Raw genomic sequence first — 18691 nt, forward strand, 5'->3', positions numbered from 1 at the left:
GGGGCGGAGGCGGGGGGAGGGTGGGCAATGGTGCGCAGGACCACGGTGAGAGCCGTGGAGGCAGACACTGGATCTATTTTGAAGGTAGAGTCCAAAAATTTAGATATGGGGTTTGATATAAAGAGAGGAGCCAAGGTTATCACCCCCAGGTTTTGGCCTGAGAAATTTTTAATGTTTTATTAAGGTCAACAAATGGCCCCTGAGTCCCCCGCCTTGGGGGAGGCAGGACCATGGAGGAAGGTCAGGGCAGGCTCTGCCCAGGAGGAAGTTCTGGCCCCTGTTCTTCCCCGCGGCTCAACGCCCAGCCCACTTCCGCTCCCAGCAGAGTTATCTAGGAATGACTGGAGACCAGGGTAGCGTCGGGAAGAGATAAGATCTGGAACAATAATTTTAACAACAGCAACAAAAACCGTAGCAGTAAAAACAGTCGTAATAGGTTAAGTGGTTAAAAGCATGGACTTTGGAATCAGATCTGAATTTGAGTCCTGGCACTCCTACCCGTTCATTCTGGGACTTAACCTCTCTGAGCCTGTTTTCTCTTCCGTCAAACGGGGATAAGATACTTAGCCCAGTAGCACACAGAACGCTCAATATACGTTAGTTATTCTTGAGAACTCCCTACATGTCTGCTAAGCACTTACACACAGCACTCTAATCCTCATTATTATTCCCACTATGCAGATGAGACGCAATTTGGCAGCGACACGGAGGTGGGGTGGGGAGTGGCGGAGGCAAGCCCTAACCTTGTCCGCCTGACTCCTGGGGGCGGGGGGTGGCAATCTCTTAGTCACGACAGCCTATTGCACCTGCTCCCTCTCTCCAAGGCCTGGGGAGGGAGAGGGATGAGGGACTAATGCGTGCCAGGTGATGGATGAGGAGGGCCGAGCTCTGGTGGGAGGGGGGTGTGAGGGACGAGGAGGGATGCTTGGGTCCCTGACAGAGTTCCAACGCTAAGTAGGAAAGGAGGAAACATGCTTCTGGGTTTGCAGCGGAGGTGAGAAAACAGCCCTTGGTCTGGGGTGCTTTAAGGGCAGAGGGCGGCTGAGGAAAAAAGAAATCGAAGTGGCTTCTCTGTCGCAGCAGTAGCGACACGCGGGATCCAGATGCACGCTCCGGATGGACAGAGCGGCGGTTTCCAGAGCCGGGACCCGCACCCGCCGGGCGGCGCTCTAGGTCCCGGTGCCGGCGGGCCTGGGGGCGGGCTCTGCCTCCCCCTGCACCAATGGGAACGCCGAAGGCCTTCGCGAGAAGAGGCTGATTGGCCGGTGGCGCCGCAGGGGGCCGGGCGCGCCTGGAGCAGGGCCTCCCGCTGGCCGGCAGGGGGCGCGCGCGGCGGAGAGGCGCAGCTTCCATGGAGGGGGCGGCGGCGGAGGCGCGGGAGGGGGCCGCCGTGGCCCGGGACCTGCGGGCCTTGGGGTAGGGGGGCGGCATGGGGCCGGGGTGCAGGCGGGGGCGGGCTGCCCTCGGACGCCCTTCCTGATGCCCGCGCCCTCCCGCCGCAGGTACGAGGGCTTCCCGGGGGCGGAGGCGCTGAGCCCCGCGTGCCCAGACTTCCGGGCGCTGTGCGCGCGGCTGGCGGCGGAGCTGGCGGCTCTGGGCGCGCTGGAGCGGGAGCCGGAGTGGGGCGCCGGGGCGCTGAGCGACGGCGACGGTACGTGCGGAGCGGGAGGCCTGGGGGTGGGGCCGCGGGGCCGCCGCGCCCTGACGTCTCCGTCCCGCAGGCCCCGGCGCGGAGGCGGCGTTTGTGCGACAGCTGGCCGGCCTGCTGCGGGAGCTGCACTGCCCGGTCCGCGCGCTCGGCAGCGGGGACTGCGGCGCGGCGCTGCGGGAGCCCGGCGCGGGCCTGCGCCTGCTGCGTGAGCCCGGGCGGCCGGGGGCGGGGCCTCCAGGGGGCGGGCTCGCGCATCGAGGGGGAGCCTGGGGCCCCGGGGGGCGTGGTCAGGGCTTGGAGGCGGGCGAGAGGGCCTGGGGTGGGCGGGGCCGGAACAGTGCCGGGGGCTCAGGGCTTTGCGGTGGGTGGGCCTTGAGGCTCGGGCGGGTTGGGCTAGATGCAGCCAGGTGGACGGGGTTCAAAGTCCAGGGAGGAGCCTGGGTCTCGAAGTGGGCGGAGCTCACTCTGGAGGAGAACCCAGGGTCCCAGGTGGGCGGGAGTGGCAGGCGGGAGGTTTTGAAGCCTCCGGTAGGGAGTGGCAGCCCCCCTCCGTTGCATTGCTCCCTTTCCCGACGTTTAGGCTTTCTCTGCTCCGAGCTCCAGGCCGCCCGCCTCCTCCGCCTGCGGCCCAGGCTGGATCCCGGCCCTGCGCCGCCCGGTGGGGAAGGGGCAGAGGAAGAAGCCGGCATAGTCCAGGAACTGGTCCTTACTCTTCAAGCCCTGGGGCTGCCCAGACCCACGCCGGGGACCCCTGCCAGCCGGCTGCTGCGGGAGTTGCACGCCAAGGTAGACAGCCGGAGTCCCCTCGTTCCCGGGCCACCCCACCTTCTTGTCGGGGGACAGCCCTTTCTGCAAAAGCGGCGCTGGGAGGGGTCCCCCAGTCATCGCAGTTTTCTAGAGCTGTGACCTCCCTTCTTGATTTGGGATCTGAGGTCGGTGGAGGAGTCCATCCTCCCTCTGCGCGGTCAGCCTCAGACTCCTCCTCCTCCCCCCGGCAGATCTCGGAGCTGCTGCCCTCCCTGCCGCCAGAGTCCCTGCAGCCCCTCCTCGGCTCCCCGCTGGATGCGCCCAGATGGGTAAGAGAGCGTATGGCTGTGTGTGAACACTGTCCTCATCCAGAGATGGGAGCGAGGGGGACCCTGGTACGACCGAGGTCTTTCTCCCCAGGAGGTGTTGGCGTCCCTGTCCCAAAGCCTGCGAGCTCAGTACTGCTGCCGCCGCCAGCTCCTGCTCCGGCGTCTGGACCTCACTACCTCGGCTTTCCACTGGAGTGAGCGGGCAGAGGTGGGCGAACAACCTTGGGGGGGGGCAGGGAGGCTGGGCTGGGGGGCCGCAGTGCAGGGAGGAGGGACGAGGGCCAGGAAGAGCGCCCTCCGGCAGGTTCTGCGACCCAGGACACTTTAGAATCTTGTGAGGTTTGAGGTCCTAGAATCTCAGGGTCCCCAGGGCATCCTAGAATCGCCAGCTCTGAGCTGGGACTGTCTTCAGAGCTATACTGCTTCTTTGCAGAGGTGGGAAGTGAGGCCCTGAGTGGGCAAGAGATGTTTCCAAGATGACACATCCCAGCTGGGGAGGGCTCTGGGGCACGCTCTCCATGCCCCGCCTCCCCCAGGTCCAAGGAGAGGCCATGAAGGCAGCTCTGATCCCAATTCGAGAGGCCCTGACCCCGGAAGTGGATGTCTCCATTGCACACGTCCTGGCTGCCCGAGCCGACCTGTCTCGTCTTGTCCCAGCCACCAGCAAGGCTGCCCGTCGGGGGACCTGCTGTGCCATCAACAAGGTGCACACCTGGGCGTGGGGAAGGGCCCCAGCATCCTTGGCCTTCAAACTGGCCTGTCAGCCTCTGCCCTGGTCCAGGCTTGTCCTCTCTGGCCTGGGTTCCTGGCCTCTGGACTCGCCACCTCTGATCTGCCCTCTCCACATCGCAACTAGAACATTTCTAACTCAGAAATCTGACCATGTTCCTCCCTACCTCAAAACCCTTTTATGGCTCCCCAGTGCCTTCAAGACTATTTACTAAGCCCCTGCTCACCTCTCCAGCTTTGGCTTAAAATCCTGCCCCCCAACTTCACCCTGTCTGTTGTATTGGTTTTTAACCATTTTTAAAACAGAAATACCCTCTAGGGGCTGTCCTGGTGGCATAGTGGTTAAGTTCGTATGCTCTGCTTTGGAGGTCCAGGGTTTGCGGGTTTGGATCCCGACCACAGACCTACACACCACTCATCAAGCCATGCTGTGGTGGCGTCCCACATACAAAATAGAGGAAGATTGGCACAGATGTTAGCTCAGAGCCAATCTTCCTAACCAAAAAAAAAAAAAAAAAAAAAAAAAAGGAAATACTCTCTGTTCAGTGATTACATATTTAGCCTCATACCTCTCGGTTTACACAGTCTTATAGTTGTGTGAATGAGTCTTAGGATAAAGTCTAGCACAGCAAAGAGTGAGGCAAAATTTAAGAAAAAAGGTTATTTGCTTTAAGGAAATGCAGGGAGTAAATAATATTCCGGGTGATGCGTGAGTGATGGATATTTAGGAAAAAACACTAATTTGCTGGAAATGATATAGAAAGCCCCAGATATGAAACAGACGAAAGCTGAGGTGTCCTCGTTAATACTGGTGGGGACTTGGACCTCTGCCATCACCCTCCCCTTTCTTTTTATTTCCCTTTTGCTGAGGCCCCTGGAACCCAGTTTGAAAGCACCAGGCCTGTATGTTCCACCACTGCACCCAGACAGTCAACATCTGCCCTTCCATTTTCAACCTCATGCTGTTCCCTTTGCTCTCTGGCCCCCTTGTCCGAGATGCTTTTCCTCTCTGAAACTCAAGTCTAATCAACTGTCAGGTGCTTATGGGCGACGTGCCAGACCGAGGGGGCCGCCCTGACGAGCTGGAGGCCCCCATGCCCAGCTGGCAGAGCAGGAGAGAGGACGGGGGCGGGCGGCAGGAGGGCCGCCATCGCTGGGGCCGCAAGAAGAAGAAGAAGTAAACCGCGACTGGCGGTGGGAGTGGTCCCCGAGGAGATGCTGACGCCCCTGCGCATGCTCTCTGGGGAGCTGGCCTGAGGGCTTCTCTTGGTACCCGGCACCCAGGCCCCACCTCCCCTGTTCCTGGGGCCCAGATGTCCTCCGCACACCCACCACTCAACACCAAAGACGTGTTCTCTGGAAAATAAATTTAATTTCTGACAACCGTGGGACCTGTCTCTGTGGGCCCAGGTCAGGGCGCTGGGGTCTGAGGAGGGATGGGGGTCTCTGTCATAGCAGGCCCCTGATGCTCTGACCCAGAAAGTCCTTGGCTCTTTGGCCACGCATCTTTCCCTTCCTGCGGGCATGGGGAAGCGGACACGCAGCATCAGACACGCAGCATCGGACAAACACTTATCAGGGGCCCACCAGGTGCCAGCCCTGTTCTAGGCACTGGGGACGCAGTGGGGAAAGATACAGATGATGAACCCCTGCTCTCCCGGAGCTGCCATTTCTGGGGAGGAGGGGCAGACATTCGACGGGAGAAACAGGTAAAAAAGATAGTTTGTCACGTGGGGAAAAGACTTTGGAGAGAAATAAAACTGGAAGGCAGGATCAGCACTGTGGGAGGATGGCAACTTTGAGCATCATTGAGGAGGCCTCACTGAGAAGGTGACACTTGAGCTAAGTCCCAAAGAGGGAGCCCTGTGGTCCTCTGGTAAAGAGCGTTCCAGGCTGAGGGAACAGCCAGTGCAAAGGCCCTGAGGTAGGATTTTTGGCATGTTCAGGGACCACCAAGCCCAGTATGGCGGAAGAAGGATGAGTGAGGATGTGAGTGGTGGAGGTGAGGTTGGAGAGGTAGGAGGTGGTCAGGTGGTGTTGGGTGGGCCACTGGGAGGACTCTGGCTTTCCCCCTGAGAGAGATGGAGCCACTGGACGGCTCAGGTGTCCGCAGGGTCCCTGTTCACCCCTTCTCTAGCCGTCTCTCCTGTCTCTGAAGCCCCAGAGTTTGGAACTCTGCCCAGCATGTCCCCTCCCGCTCCTGACCCATGCTGTCAGTGTAGCACACCAGGCAGGAAGTGATGTTTTAGAGGCAAACGAAGACCTGGGTTTGAGTCCTGCCTCTGTGGGCAGCTTAACCTCACTGGGCCTCAGCTTCCTCATCTGTAAAACGGAGATTTAAGGAGTCGGTGAGATGGTGCCTAAGTCTAAACGCACCCAACATGGAGCCGCACAGATCCTCGGTGCGGGAGAAAGGGGTACAATTAATAGCCGCTCTGATGCAAAAGAAGAAAGTGACTTTCAGAGTGAGAGATAGTGGATGCCTCCACGAAGGCAGTGTGGTGGGACGACCGCGATGCCCGTGGGATTCTGCTGGAGGACCAGTGACAGGACTCAGCCCTGATCCAGGGGAGGGGAGAGAGAAGTGACCGAGGCAGGTCTAGGAGTCCGGCTTGGAGGACTGCGTGGGTGGTGAGGCCATCGCCGGGAGGGGGACCTGGAAGGAGAAAGACATGGGTGATGTGGGGAGTGTCTGGTGTCTCCAGGATGCTTCACAGCCGGGGGCAGAGCCTCCCCGAGACTTTTGTTAAGTGGATGAATGAGTGACCCCTGGGGACATTTTTTTTTCCACTCAATCTGAGAGTCTCTACCTTTGAATAGTGGAATTTATGCCACCGACATTTATTATAGCTCCTGATATATTTGGCTTTATTCTTGCCATCTTATTATTTTCTTTCTTTTTTTATCCCTAAAATCCTTTTTCTGTTCTACTAGAGGCTACTCCCTCCCCGCCCCCAACATATTGAAAGTTCCGATTTTCTGTCAACATTACAAATTAACCCATATCTGTACTCTCCTACCCAAGCAGGTGAGGACTTCCGCACATCACGCTTTCCTGCGCTTCCCCAAAGCTGCCTGGGTTCCCCCAGGCCAATGGCCTGGTCTCTCCTGTACCAGCCGGGGGCAGGGGGCAGTTCCTCCTCACCAGCTTGGGTTCCCAGGAAGGGTGTGGGGGCTCCGTCTGGGTCCACGCGTGGCGGAGGCAGCGCCCCGTCTCGGCTTCCAGGGACAGTGTGTAGGAGAGGTGGTCCTCGGAGCCTGCTGGTGAGGTGTGGATGGGAGGGATGTGGGTATGATGGGAAGGGTCTCAGGACCTTGGGATGGGTCCCCCCACCCCAGAACCGCTCCGCCTGGGGTCTTACCACAGCTGGCATGGGGAGCTGGTGTGGGTGGGATGGGGGCTTCTGGGGAGCTCATGTCACCCTTGGCCCCTGGCCTCTTCTTACATTCCACCTTCACTTGGTCTCGGCAGTGTTTGTGGCAACACAGCCCACAGTCTGGAGGGGAAGGTCAGTGGTTAGTGGCCAGAGGCCCAGTCCATGCCCCCCATTCTCCCAGCCTGCAGGTCCTGGATCCCGCCCCACCCCCAATGCCCCACTCACCCTGACAGCGGTAGCCTTGCTTGGTGACACCCCAGAGCTGGGAAGAGAAAGCAGAAGAAGTCACCTAGGTTAGGGGAGTGGGGCTGTGGATGGGAGCGGCTGTCTGGAAGGGTGGAAACTGGCCAGCTTTAGGAAACCCTCAAGGCTAGAGGGGTTCAAGGAATTCGGGGGTTATCTCAAGTTTGGGGAGTCAGCTAGGATATTAGGTAAAACTTGGAATCAATAAAATATAAATGCTATGGGCAAGGATCGTGTCTGTGTTTCCTGCTGTCCCCCACCCGGCCCGGAGCCTAGACCCGAGCCTGGCACACAGGAGGGGCTCAGGAAATACTGAGCGACTGACAATGCGAACTTGGGAAGTAAGGCAAGGCCCATGAATTAGTCTTGGTCTGCAGATGGCGAGATCCGTCCACTGTCCCGCGTTTGAGGACACCTTGAATTTGCAAATTATCCAGGGCTTGAATTCTCTGGAGTCTAGAGACTTGGAGAGGTATCCGTCTGGAGGTAATCTGCTCAGGGGTGTAGATTACCCAGGGTTGCAGACACCGTCCACGGTTTGACAGTTACCCAGGATGGAGATGCTCTGGGATCTGTGCACTATCTAGACTTCAGAATGATCCGGCATGTAGGGAATATCCGGCGTTTGGAGTTGCTGTGAAATGTGGGGATCGGGGTGGAGAATCTTCTAGAATTTGGGGATTATCTGGGGCTTGGGCACTGTGACCGCTCCGGGGCCGCGCTGGCTTTCTGAGCTGGGGCTACGAGGAGCTGGGGGCACTCGGGGGGAGACGGGCCTGAGGATGGTGGCGGGGGTGGGCAGAGCGCTCACGAAGCCGCTGCAGCTGTCACAGAAGGTGGGCTTGCGGAAGGTGACCTCGTGGAAGGTGTGCAGGAAGGCCAGGCCCAGCTTGGAGCAGATGGCGCTGGCCCGCAGCAGGTACCCCGTCAGCTCCTCTCGGCTGAAGGTACCACTCCTGTGACAGAGATGACACCTCAGCATGACTGGCCCCTTCCCCCTGGCCCTGCCAACCCCAGTCTCCCCATGTGGGGGACCCAAGAGTCGGAAGCACTCACCCCTGGCACGGGGGCGGGTGAAGCCCATGGCAGGCAAAGGGGAAGTTGCCTGAGAGACGCTCGAAGTCCTCCCGGGAGATGGTTCCGCGGCCTTCGGAGTCATAATGCTTGAACACAGACTTCAGAGGAGCACGGGACGGGGACAGTAAGGACCAGGACCAAGTCCTGGCCCCCGTGGCCTGAGCTCCCCTGTGCAGATAGCTTCCCTCCCGGCCCCCAGCCGCCAGGCCACGGTCCCCTCCTTACCTCCACCAGCTGCTCCACATGCCGACCCAGGGTGACTCTGTCAGGCTTGGCAGTCACGCCAGGGGCCCACTCCACCACCAGGGGCGCTTTGAAGGGGGAGGGTGGCTGGGCAGGGGCAGAGGGGCGCGTCAGTCAGTGCCCGGGCTTGGGCTGGAGGACAGAGGCAGGGCGTCAGCGCTTACCAGGCTTCTGGGACAGCGGGGCTCCCGGGCATAGGAAAGCTCATAGATCTCGTCCTCCGTGTAGAAGAGATCCAGGGAAAGCTGGGGGGTGGGGGGCAGGGCGTTACACACGCGCCCCGGCCCCTGCCTCCTACCTCCAGCCCACGCCTGCCTGGACCCCCGCCCTCTTGCCGAAGCCCCTCTTCTCGGGGACCCCTAGGGTCCTCCCTCCCACTGAGCCCCATTCGCCCTCTATGCCGCTGTCCCCTCACCCAGAAATGCCATCTTCTCACTGAGGCTTTTTTGGATCCTGTTTAAAATCGCAAACCTCTGTCACTTTCCACACCCATTAATGTCCTCCGTGGCTCTTATCCAGACGACCGTATGACTGATGTGCTGTCTCCCCCACTAGGATGTCAGCCCCACAAGCACAGCAATGTTTTTTTCTGATGTGCTCGCTACTGTGGACCCCAGGGCCTGAAGTAGCGCCCAGCACCCAGCAGCAGCTCAGCCAAGATCTGGGCTGATGGCCTTTCAGAATCAGCGGAGTGCAGGGCCTCGGGCACCTGCCATCTTAAGGCGGGGCCTGCTTCACGACAAGCCCTGCACTCAGAAGGGCCCCCACTTCGTTTAATGCTCTGCTGTCACCGTCTTGACATTCTTTCTTCCTTCCTTTTTTGCTGAGGAAGATTGGCCCTGAGCTACATCTGCTGCCAATCCTCCTCTTTTTGCTGAGGAAGACTGGCCCTGAGCTAACATCTGTGCCAGCCTTCCTCTATTTTGTATGCGGGACGCCACCAGAGCATGGCTTGATGAGTGGTGTGTAGGTCCATGCCCAGGATGCAAACCCTGGGCTGCTGAAGTGGAACATGCAAACTTAACCACTCCGCCAGTAGCCAGCCCCATCTTGGCATTCTTAAGAATGTTGAAGAAAGAGCCCCACATTTTCACGTTGCACTTGGCCTTGCAAATTTTGTAGCTGGCCCTGTCTTAGAAGCTGAAAATCAGTCTTAGACGACAGGGCCTTCCGAACGCCAGTCTCTCTCAATTTATGGCTCCTTAGAATACAAGTATATGTATCAATAATATCTATAAAATAAAATATACCCGGAACCCACACTCTCAGCCTAGGACAGCGTGATGGGTAACATATGTTAACACACACGTTGTGAAGCTGGCCCGGGTTCAAATCCGGGTTTTACTGCCGTGGGACAGTGGGCAAGCGACTTTGCTTCGTGGGCCTCAGTTTCCCAATCTGTAGAATGGGCACGGTCAGGGTAGCGAGGGGGGAATGAAGTGCTCTGCAGAGCATGTGACACGGTGCCCAGCACATAGTGAGTGATCAATAATGGTTATTAGCTTTCCGCTTAGGTTCCCGGATATATCAAAGCTGGGCAGTTCAGACTAGTGACATCAGAAGCTCAGAGGCTCGGAGCCCAGGCCTTTGTGAAAGCCCAAAGCAGTCGTGGAGTCCGCATCAAGGGCTCCTTGAGTCACTGGGGAAAAAACGCATCACTTACACCGAGCTCACTGGGTCCTAGACACTATTTTGAATACTTTATATGAATTATATTACTGATTCATCTTCTCAGCCACTCTCTGAAGTGGATTCTATTATTATTCCCACTTTGCAGGTAAGGAAACTGAGGCTGAGAGGTTAAGTGACTTGCCCAAGGCCACACAGCTAGAAAAAAGAACAGACCCGGAAGCTCTGGCTTCAAAGCCCAAGCGCGTTGTCATGTGCTGGCCCTGCAGACCCTCCGCAGGCAGGCCCCTGGATCTCGGTGCCCTCGGCCCAGCCTCCAGGTGCCCGGCGGGCGGCTCACCGTGAGCAGGTGCAGCAGGTCCTCGTTGGCGCTGCAGGGCGGGCGCTGCCTCTGCAGGGCGGCCAGCTCCTGCAGCCGCAGGTAGAGGCTGTTGAGCTTGGGCAGGTGCAGGCGGCCGTCAGGCAGCCTGTCGGGCTGGGCCTCGTGCAGGGACACGAGGTCCTTGAGGTGCACCCCCAGGAGGGGCAGCCGGAAGCCGGTGCAGCCGGCCCAGGCGCGCCGGTACCGGGCGTAGTTGTTGTGGGCGGCAAGGAGCTCTGTCAGCTCCAGCAGGGCCTGTGTGCAAGGGATGTGTCACTGGGGGCTGTTCTGTTCCCTCAGACCGCCCAAGGGGAGTATCTGAGCAGCCTCCTGTGTGGGCTCCAGACCCCAGGGGCCCAGTGGCATTTTGGATACTTCCCAAGCCCCTCCATGCCCCATGCTGGCCTCAGCATCTCTCCAAACTGCCTTGCCTCTTGGTCCTCACCAAATCTAATCATGGTGCTGCCCTCACGCCCAAACCTTCTGTAGCTCCCCACTGCCCTCTGGGTAAAGCCCAGGTACCTTAGTTCAGCCTGCAAGGCTTAACAGGGTCTCCTCCTGGGCATCTCCAGCCTAACTTCCTGCCACTTCCTGACCTCGGCCACACACAAGACTCATGAATGACTCACTCTCCCCAGGACATCCTCAACCTTGATCCTCCCAAGGGTGGCCCAAATGTTGGTGTCCATGGGGGCATCATTTCTCGCCCCACCTGGCCTGCAAGTGCCAGCATCTCTCTCATCCGCCTCGTCCAGTCCTGCTCAGGACCAAACACGCAGAGAGTAGCGAGTGTCAGCACCGTGGGCGGACGGATGAGGAGGGAGGGATGACAGAGGAGGACAAAGCCTGGGGGTCTGTGGGATCTGAAGGAGCAAGGTCTGAGGACGATCCCTGGCAGGGATGGAGGGGCTGGGGAAAAGCGTGTTCAGGGTCCAGGGTGACTGACAGTGGGGACTTTGGGGAGGGGAGTGGGGCTCACCTTGGTGCTGTCAGGGCTCAGGTGGGCGTGGGAGTCCTTGAGTCTGGAGATGGCGCTGTGACACAGGCCCCCCGTGACCGCCATCAGCGTGTTGAAATTGTGCAGCTGGCGCAGCCTCTACGGAGGGCGAGGCAGAGACGGTGGGACTCACAGGGAGGACAGGCACCTCGGGGGTTCGGACGGCAGCGTCCCAGCTGAGTGGGGGTGTGAGGAGGCGACGAACAGGAATGTGGGCATTGCTCCGGGGGCAGGCAGGTGATAAACCGATGTGAGGTCAGAAAAAGTGGGCGGAGTCAGGCAACTATGGGGAGTTGGCGAGGTGTGGGGACTCAGACAGGGGTCGGGGTGTCGGGCACCTGAGGGTCAGACTGCGCTGAGGGGAGACAAGGCCCGGGCTCTGGGCGGGAGTTAGGAGGTGAATGGGCCAGAGTGACAAGAGGGGTCCCACAGACGGGAGACAGGGGTGGGGTCAGCCGGGCCTCAGGGGCCATTGCCTCCCCTTCCCCCTTTCCACGTTTGAAGGTCGGAGGTCGCTGTGAGGGGAGGGTGGGGCCAGGGAGGAGCGGAAGATGCTCAGACCGAGGCGACCCCAGACGGACGCGGGAACCCCCGGGTCTGAGGGGCCGCACAGGGCACAGGGGAAGCGAGAGGAGAGCAGCCGCCAGAGGAAGGGCGTGGTCTGCGAGGAAATACGCAAGGCCAAGCCCGGGGTGGGGAAGGAGGGCTTCCCTTTTCTCCAGAAGGGAGGGAAGGTATCTGGAAGGGAGGGGGAAGGGAAGGGGCGGGGCGCAGGGGGGCGGGGCAGGGAGAGACCCGACGGGATGGAGAGAGAGGCAGTCACTGTCCCGAAGGGACGGCTGGGGGCTGGGGACTGGGGTGGAGGGGGACGCAAAGGCGGGGGCATGAAAGGGACGCTTTCACTGCCCTGGGGATAGAATATTGGGGCGTAGGGCTTGGGAGACGGGGCCAGGAGGGACGTCAACAGCCACGTCTAGGACTGGGGGTGGGACGAAGGGGTTTGACGCGGTGACGTCAAAGCCAGGGACGGAGTGGCGTCACAGTCCCGAGTTAGGACGAGGGGACTGAGGCTCGGGGGCGGGGCCAGAGTGGGGCGTGGGGCGATGGGGCGGGGCCAGGAGGGTGACGTCACTGCCCGGGATGGACAGAGGGTCCGACGCCCGGGGCGGTGGCGCTCTCAGCCCGGGGCGGGCCTCACCTGTGCCACGTGGATGAACTTGTCCAGCACCTCAGCGCGCTGTGCCGGCCCGGGGCGGCTCAGCACCATGACCTGCACCCAGCGGGACACGCTGTTGCTGAGCCCTACGGAGCCCTCCAGGGTCGGGCAGCCCCGCACGGAGCCCTGCAAAACGTAGCCCCGCAGGTCCTGGGGCTGGGGGTGAGGTGGGCGTCAGCGTGGGCCGTGGCTCTCAGACCCTGCCCTTCACGCGCCCAGCCCCCTCGCCGTCACGACCTCCGATGTCCTAGCCTGGCTGTCACATGTCCCTGTCGTCACCACGGCCCTCTCCCATCTGAGGAGCAATGTTTCAGTAAAGCCGGCACTATTCTGAGCCCTTGGTCATATGAACTAATTCAATCGTCACATCAACTCTGTGAAGTGAAGACTCTATTATCCCCATTTTAGAGATGAGGCCACTGAGGCACAGAGAGGATAAGTAATTGGTCCAGGGCGTGAGTCAGGGGGGGACTCCAGTCTGTTGCTCTCAACTGGTGCCTGACTGGTGTCTGCTCAGCAAAGGGAAGGATGGCGAAGAGGGCAGGGAAACAACTTCTATTTCTTCCGCTCCAGGGGTCAGCATTGCATACCACATCCACTGCACCGTGTGTGTGTGTGTGTGTGTGTATACAATCAGGAAATTTTCACATTAAGGAACCAGATCGCCATCTTCCCTTGAAATGGTGATGGCAGTAGCTAACACCTCTGTATAGGCTGAAGCATCTGAGATTGCCACTTGGGTAGGTAAAATATGGTAAAATATGGCAATTTCAAATGGTTCCGCCAGACAGCATTGACACTGGACGAGGCACTGAGCCTGTGAGGCAGGCACTGTTAAATCCCCCTTTTTACAGATAACGGAACTGAGGCACAGTGGATTTCAATGCTCCTCAAGTAAATGAATAATTAATAAAATATTTAGAGTAAGCATTGCAATAAGCACTTTTAATTGGATGTATTAATTTAATTCTCCCAACCACCCAATGAAGGGTTATGAGCTCCATTTTACAAATGAGAAAAGAGAACCAGAGAGGTTGACAAACTAGTTCAAAGTTGCACAGGTAAGAAGGGGCTGATGGATTCGAATCCACAGGCCCTGCGCTCAGCCAGCTTAATTCATTTTCTGGACTTTCGAGCACCAAAGCTGGAGAGCTTGAGATCATGCCTGGTGCCCAGGCGGGGGTCCTCCCAGTCCTGCGGGGCCCCAGCCAGGCTCCTTCCCACCCCAGCCCTCCCCAGCTGGGGGTGGGGCGTCCTCACCGTGATAGCCTGGAAGGACCGGAACTCCAGGTAAGTGAGGTGCTGGGCCAGCTCCCCGGTCTCCAGATGGTCAAACAGCAAGGACACTTTGCGCTTTTTGCCCAGGCCTGGGCTGCTCATGGGGGTTGGGGGGCCAGGGCCGCCGGGGCTCAGGCTGGGGGCAAAGAGAGGGCAGGGTATTGATGAGGCTCAGGGTGGGGGTGGGGGAGTGTGGAGGGAGGTGGCCCCGCGAGGTGGGGAGGGACCGACGGGGCTGACTCACAGGTTGGAGGGGTCTCCCAGGCTCCTCTGGGCCGCGTTGCCCTCCTGCTCCACCGCAGCCCAGAAGCGGCCTATCACTTCTTCTAACTGGGGCTCCTGGTGCACCGTCTCAGGGTGCTGGGTGAGCCAGTACCTGCGTGTGGTTCAGAGAGAGCGGGATGAGGCTGGGGGTGGGGGTGGGGAAGCTCTCTGAAAGGCGCCTCTCGAGCTGAGGAATGTCCAGGTGCTGGGCTCAGGGGTCTGGAAGACCACAGGTCGGCGAGAGAGGCCCCAGGCTGGGGCCATCTCTGGGGTAGGGTTGGGGCCTCTTAACACAGGCTGCGGCATCAATGGGAGATAGACTGGGGGGGTCTCTTGGAAGTTGGACTGCTGGGAAGCAGGAGAGTGGGGGGGGGGTCTCAGGAACCAAGCTGGGGGCCTCTGGGGGTGAGATCTTGGGGGAACAGGCTGAGGGGGTCTTAGAAGCTAGGCTGGGCTATACGGAAGGTGGGAGTTTGGGGGGTCAGAGCTGGAGGTATCTGGGCACCAGCCAGGAGGGGGCCTACGGGATTTGGTGAGGGGTCTGTAAGAGGAGAGGCTCTAAGGGGCAGAACTGGGAGGGTCTTAGGAACCAAGCCAGGGTGCCTCAAAAGGGGACCTGGGGGAGCAGGCCTCAATGGGTCTGTGGGGACTGGGCTGGGGAGCTCCTGGGAGGTGATGGGGGGCAGCAGGGTGGGGGTCTTGGCCCATCCCTACCTGACCAGGTGACAGATCTGCAGCCGCCTCAGTTCCTGCTTGTTCCCTGTGGCCTCCTGGTACGTGAGCTCTGGTCAAGGCTCTGTTGTCCACATGCCAGACCTGCCTGCTCACCCTGTCCCCACGGCCCAGGTTCTCATGTCTCCGCCCTCTACCTTCCACCCACTGCTCCCGGCCCTGGGAGGATATAAGGTCAGCAGACGGGCAGCAAGGTGGGCAGAAGGCAGCACCCAGCTGTGCATGGCCAGCGCCATGTTGAGAATGTGGTCCCCGCGGCACAGGCTGCCAGCTGAGTCTGGGGGCGGGAGGAGAGGATGTCAGAATGGCCCCTGGGCAATGGACTGCCCAGCCTCCAGAGCCAGCTGACGGCCTGGCTCCAACCCCAGCTCTACCGGGGACTTCCTGCCTGAACTTGGGCAAGCAGCTTAACTTCCTTGTGCCTCAGTTTCCTCGTCTGTACTGTGCATGGACCAGCACAGCTCCTGGCAAGCTATGCTGAAGGTTGAAATAGCATCAGACTTCTCTCCCCTCCGCATCGCAGGAAAAAGAAATGCAGGCATCTCTCTTATCCCTAATATAGTGATTGAGACCCATTCCGCACACCCCTGGTCCCACTTTATACCCTGCAAAATCGAGGCCTAGAGAAGTGGGTGCTGGGCCCAACCTTAGGCCTGGGGAGGCTGGCAAGGGAGGGGGCCGCTCACCGAAGGACTGGATGCATTTCTCCAGCAGCTCGTCCTCGCTGCAGCCGCCCTCGTTGAGCATGCCCAGGGCCATGGAGGCCATGACCTTGCTGATTTCCCGCGGGCTGGGGCACGTCTTGTGGCGCCGGGCCTGTCGGGGCCGGCCCCGGCCTCCTGTCGTCCCGGAGCATTCCTGGTGGGACTTCCTGCGGCACAACCCCCCGCCCCCCGACAGGGAATCATGAGAGCCCCTTCCTTCGGGCAGACCCCCAGAATTCTCCTTGACCCCAAAGCCCCAAGGCATCATGGGAGAAACTTTCTAAAGGCAAAGCCCCAGGGCTACTCCTGACCTACCATGGACTCATGGAAGAAAACCCTGGAATGCTCCAGATGATGAGAGCCTTCTCCTACAGGTAAACTCCAAGGATTACTCCTGCCCCCTTCAGGGAATCAGAGGAAAAGACCCTCCAGACTACCCTGCACTGCCCCTCACGCAGGGAATCACAGGAGAAGACCCCCAGGACTACTAAGGACCCTCCAGGGAATCATAGGAACTCTCTCCTCCAGGCATTGTCCCCAAATCCTCCTTGACTATACCCTCCCAAAGCATCATGGGAAAGACTTCCTGTTGGCAGACCCCTGGGATTACTCCTGGCCTCCCAGGGATTCATGGGAGAAGACCCCCAGAATTTTTCTGTCCTCCCCCGGGGAATCATGGGAGGTTCTGCCTTCGGGGAGACTCACAATTCCCCTTTGCTGTCCACCGCCCGTCTCTCCTCCCCTCAGCTGTTATGAGGGCAGCAGACCCCTGAAAGTCCATCTCTCCGTCCTTCCCCACCTTGACTCCCACTAAGGTGACAGACCCCTCCTCCCAGCCAGCCCTCCCGCAGGACCTGGGTCCCTAGATTTCGAGCCTGGAAGGAAGATAGCGATGCAAAGAGGCCTCGCAGGGCTCTTCAGAGCTGGGCGGGGTCCCCCGGGCTGAGGCAGCTTCAAGGAAAGTTTAAAAATAACCCTCGCTCTGCCCCGTGCCTCCCCGAGGCTCATGTTCCACTTGGGGACAGAGGGTAATGGGAGAGACAGAGAGGGTGGAGGAAGGAGGGAGCAAAACCCTGGCAGAACAGCCTTGGTTTCTGCAAGAGTCAGACAAAACTGGGCTGGAAAAATTTATGCTGGCCCTGTGACTTTGGGTTAGTCACTTAATTTCTCTGGGCCTCAGTTTCCTGATATGAAAAATAACAGTCATCCTTGGACCTTGCCCGGGAATTTATTATGAACATTCAATGCCTTGCTTTTGGAAAGTGCTAAATAAGGGACTGAGTTTGCTTGGGCTGTGAAGTGGCCAGAGGTGGGAGAGTTGAACTTGCGATGCAGAGGGAGAATGATGGAGCAAACTAGCATCCAGGCCTGGGGCATGGGGGGGAGCCAGACCCTCCTAACAGGGGCACGGCCACATCCCTGGCACATCCCAGGGGCTTGGCAAAGCAGTAGTGAATGTTGTCGAGTCACAGCTGGCATCTACGGAGTCCGGAATATGTGCTGGGCAGCGGGCTGAGCAGCTATCCAGATCAGTGGTTCTCAAAGCACGGTCCCCACCCACGATCAACAGCATCGCCCGGGAGCTTGGTACAAATACAAATTCTCGGGCCGCACCCTGGACCTATAGAATCAGAAACTTTGGAGGTGAGCCCAGCAACCGGGGTTTTGGAAGCCCTCCGGGTGGTTCTGATTCGTGCTTAAGCTTGAGGAGCAGTGGTCTAGACTGTCTCACCGAGGACTTACGTGCCCCTCCAAGGAGAGACTGTGATTGTTCTATTGACAGAAGAGGAAACTGAGGCACAGAGCAGTTAAGTGACTCATCTAAGATCACGCAGGTAGAAAATGAGGCAGCCAGGTGTCCACGACCAAGCTGATGGATGTTAGGGGAGGGGACCCCTTTGCCCATCAGAGATAGGCTGGAGGAGCCGCCCAGGCTTGGGGCTCAGCCACAATGGGCCCTGCGAGGACAGGAGGGCAAGCTTGCCCAGGTGATGGGAAGCCCATTCCAGAACCTGCTGGCAAAGCCAGGCGCTAGGCCCTCACCTGTGGACTGTCTGCCCCGAGCTGTGTCTGGAGCAGCCAGGAGAGGTTTCAGACCCAGGGAGCCGCCTTGCCCTGCGTCACACTCCCCTCCCCCGGGGCAGGGCCCTGCAGGAACCTGGAGCTTCCAGTCCAGCGGGCAGCAAGCGACTGTGTTGGGGAACCAGGAAGACCCCAGGAGGACAGAGACACCCAGCCTAGGGAGCTGGATCGGGGTGGGGTAGCGAGGGAGTCGGGGGGTGCCGGGGGAGAAGGGATCCAGAGCAGCTCAAACTCCAGAGAGAGCGACGACAAGACACAGACACTCATACAAGCAGCCCCAGCCGGCTCTGGCCTGCCTGAGCATCTTTCCACCTTGCACCTCTGCTCCAGCTCCTGCTCCCAGAGAGGCCCAACACCCTCCCCTCCTGGTTGGTACCTCCCCAACCTTCCCATGCAGGCGGGTGGGGGGGGGGCCAGGGCCTTAGGGCGCTCCGCGTCTCTTTGGAGAGGGTCCTCTCACCTCTTGCTGTCCTTCCTGTTCATGCTTCCTGGGGGGTGGGGGTCTTGCAAGAATCTGGTTCGGCTCCTCCCCCCCTCACCAATGCTCCAGCTTCTCAGCCCCTTGGGAGCTGGGGCCTCTTCGGTGCTTGGGAAGGAAAGAGGAACTGCCCTCCCCACCCAGCCCCAGGCCAGGGGGAAGGAAGAGGCTGGGGAGAGACCAAGGGCCCCCTCCCCCCACTTGGGGATCCCATCAGGCTGAGGTTTCCGGTGCAGCCGGCCGCCACCCCCAGCCCTCCGCGGGCTCTCTCTATCTCCCCATCTATCTTTAGCCCCGTGATTCTCTGTCCTGTCACTGTCACACTTCAATAAAAGCAGCTTTTTTTAAAAAAAAGTATGCCTAATATGACACATTTATGTAGAAATGCACACTCAGAAGGAGAATATGTTTCTACAAGGTTCATGCATGTCACGCACAAAGGTTTGAAAGGAAAGTCACAAGGCACGATACTTTGTATATTTCTTCCTACATTTCTTTTGTGCCTAGTTTAGTTTTAATAGTACCATTTGTACCCAGAAAACATTTTCACTTTA

General features: G+C 59.3%; 2 protein-coding genes across 9 annotated transcripts; one reads left to right on the forward strand and one right to left on the reverse strand.

The window, feature by feature from the left end:
- Window positions 1–857: 857 nt before the first annotated feature.
- Window positions 858–4839, forward strand: FAM98C (family with sequence similarity 98 member C). 4 transcript variants are annotated; one of them, XM_070498544.1, is made up of 9 exons: window positions 867–994; window positions 1084–1173; window positions 1503–1651; window positions 1722–1856; window positions 2232–2437; window positions 2650–2727; window positions 2819–2935; window positions 3264–3431; window positions 4494–4839. In XM_070498544.1, the coding sequence occupies exons 1-9, from the start codon at window positions 972–974 to the stop codon at window positions 4635–4637; spliced, it is 1110 nt and encodes a 369-aa protein (XP_070354645.1). In that variant the 5' UTR covers window positions 867–971; the 3' UTR covers window positions 4638–4839. The 4 variants fall into 4 exon arrangements, with proteins under 4 accessions (XP_070354646.1, XP_070354645.1, XP_070354644.1 ...); XM_070498543.1 differs by having other exon boundaries at window positions 957–994; window positions 1081–1173; XM_070498545.1 differs by lacking the exon at window positions 1084–1173 and having other exon boundaries at window positions 858–994.
- RASGRP4 (RAS guanyl releasing protein 4) lies at window positions 4811–18305 on the reverse strand. Of its 5 annotated transcripts, none has more exons than XM_044759718.2 (17): window positions 18120–18305; window positions 15560–15744; window positions 15045–15150; window positions 14856–14918; window positions 14122–14253; window positions 13860–14013; window positions 12582–12755; window positions 11366–11482; window positions 10366–10641; window positions 8561–8641; window positions 8379–8483; window positions 8133–8251; window positions 7888–8032; window positions 7059–7095; window positions 6819–6953; window positions 6602–6717; window positions 4811–6112 (listed from the first exon to the last, which is right to left on the reverse strand). In XM_044759718.2, exons 1-17 carry the CDS (start codon window positions 18140–18142, stop codon window positions 6056–6058), a joined length of 2025 nt encoding a protein of 674 aa, XP_044615653.1. In that variant the 5' UTR covers window positions 18143–18305; the 3' UTR covers window positions 4811–6055. The 5 variants fall into 5 exon arrangements, with proteins under 5 accessions (XP_044615653.1, XP_044615654.1, XP_070354641.1 ...); XM_044759719.2 differs by having other exon boundaries at window positions 6602–6714; window positions 18120–18282; XM_070498540.1 differs by lacking the exon at window positions 18120–18305 and adding an exon at window positions 15893–16035.
- Between the last annotated feature and the right edge of the window lie 386 nt (window positions 18306–18691).

The sequence above is a fragment of the Equus asinus genome, chromosome 26, assembly GCF_041296235.1.
Source record: "Equus asinus isolate D_3611 breed Donkey chromosome 26, EquAss-T2T_v2, whole genome shotgun sequence".
NCBI classification, from domain to species: Eukaryota; Metazoa; Chordata; class Mammalia; order Perissodactyla; family Equidae; genus Equus; species Equus asinus.

Bases quoted from the DNA above. Each gene is read 5' to 3' on its own strand.
- RASGRP4 (XM_044759718.2), bottom strand. From the start codon at position 18,142: ATGAACAGGAAGGACAGCAAGAG. The intron at 15,745-18,119 runs GTGAGAGGACCC...GTTGTGCCGCAG, and splicing joins AACAGGAAGGACAGCAAGAG to GAAGTCCCACCAGGAATGCT. The intron at 10,642-11,365 runs GTGAGCCCCACT...CCTTGCACACAG, and splicing joins TGAGCCCTGACAGCACCAAG to GCCCTGCTGGAGCTGACAGA.
- FAM98C (XM_070498543.1), top strand. From the start codon at position 972: ATGCTTCTGGGTTTGCAGCGGAG. The intron at 1,857-2,231 runs GTGAGCCCGGGC...CCCGACGTTTAG, and splicing joins CGCGGGCCTGCGCCTGCTGC to GCTTTCTCTGCTCCGAGCTC. The intron at 2,728-2,818 runs GTAAGAGAGCGT...CTTTCTCCCCAG, and splicing joins CGCTGGATGCGCCCAGATGG to GAGGTGTTGGCGTCCCTGTC.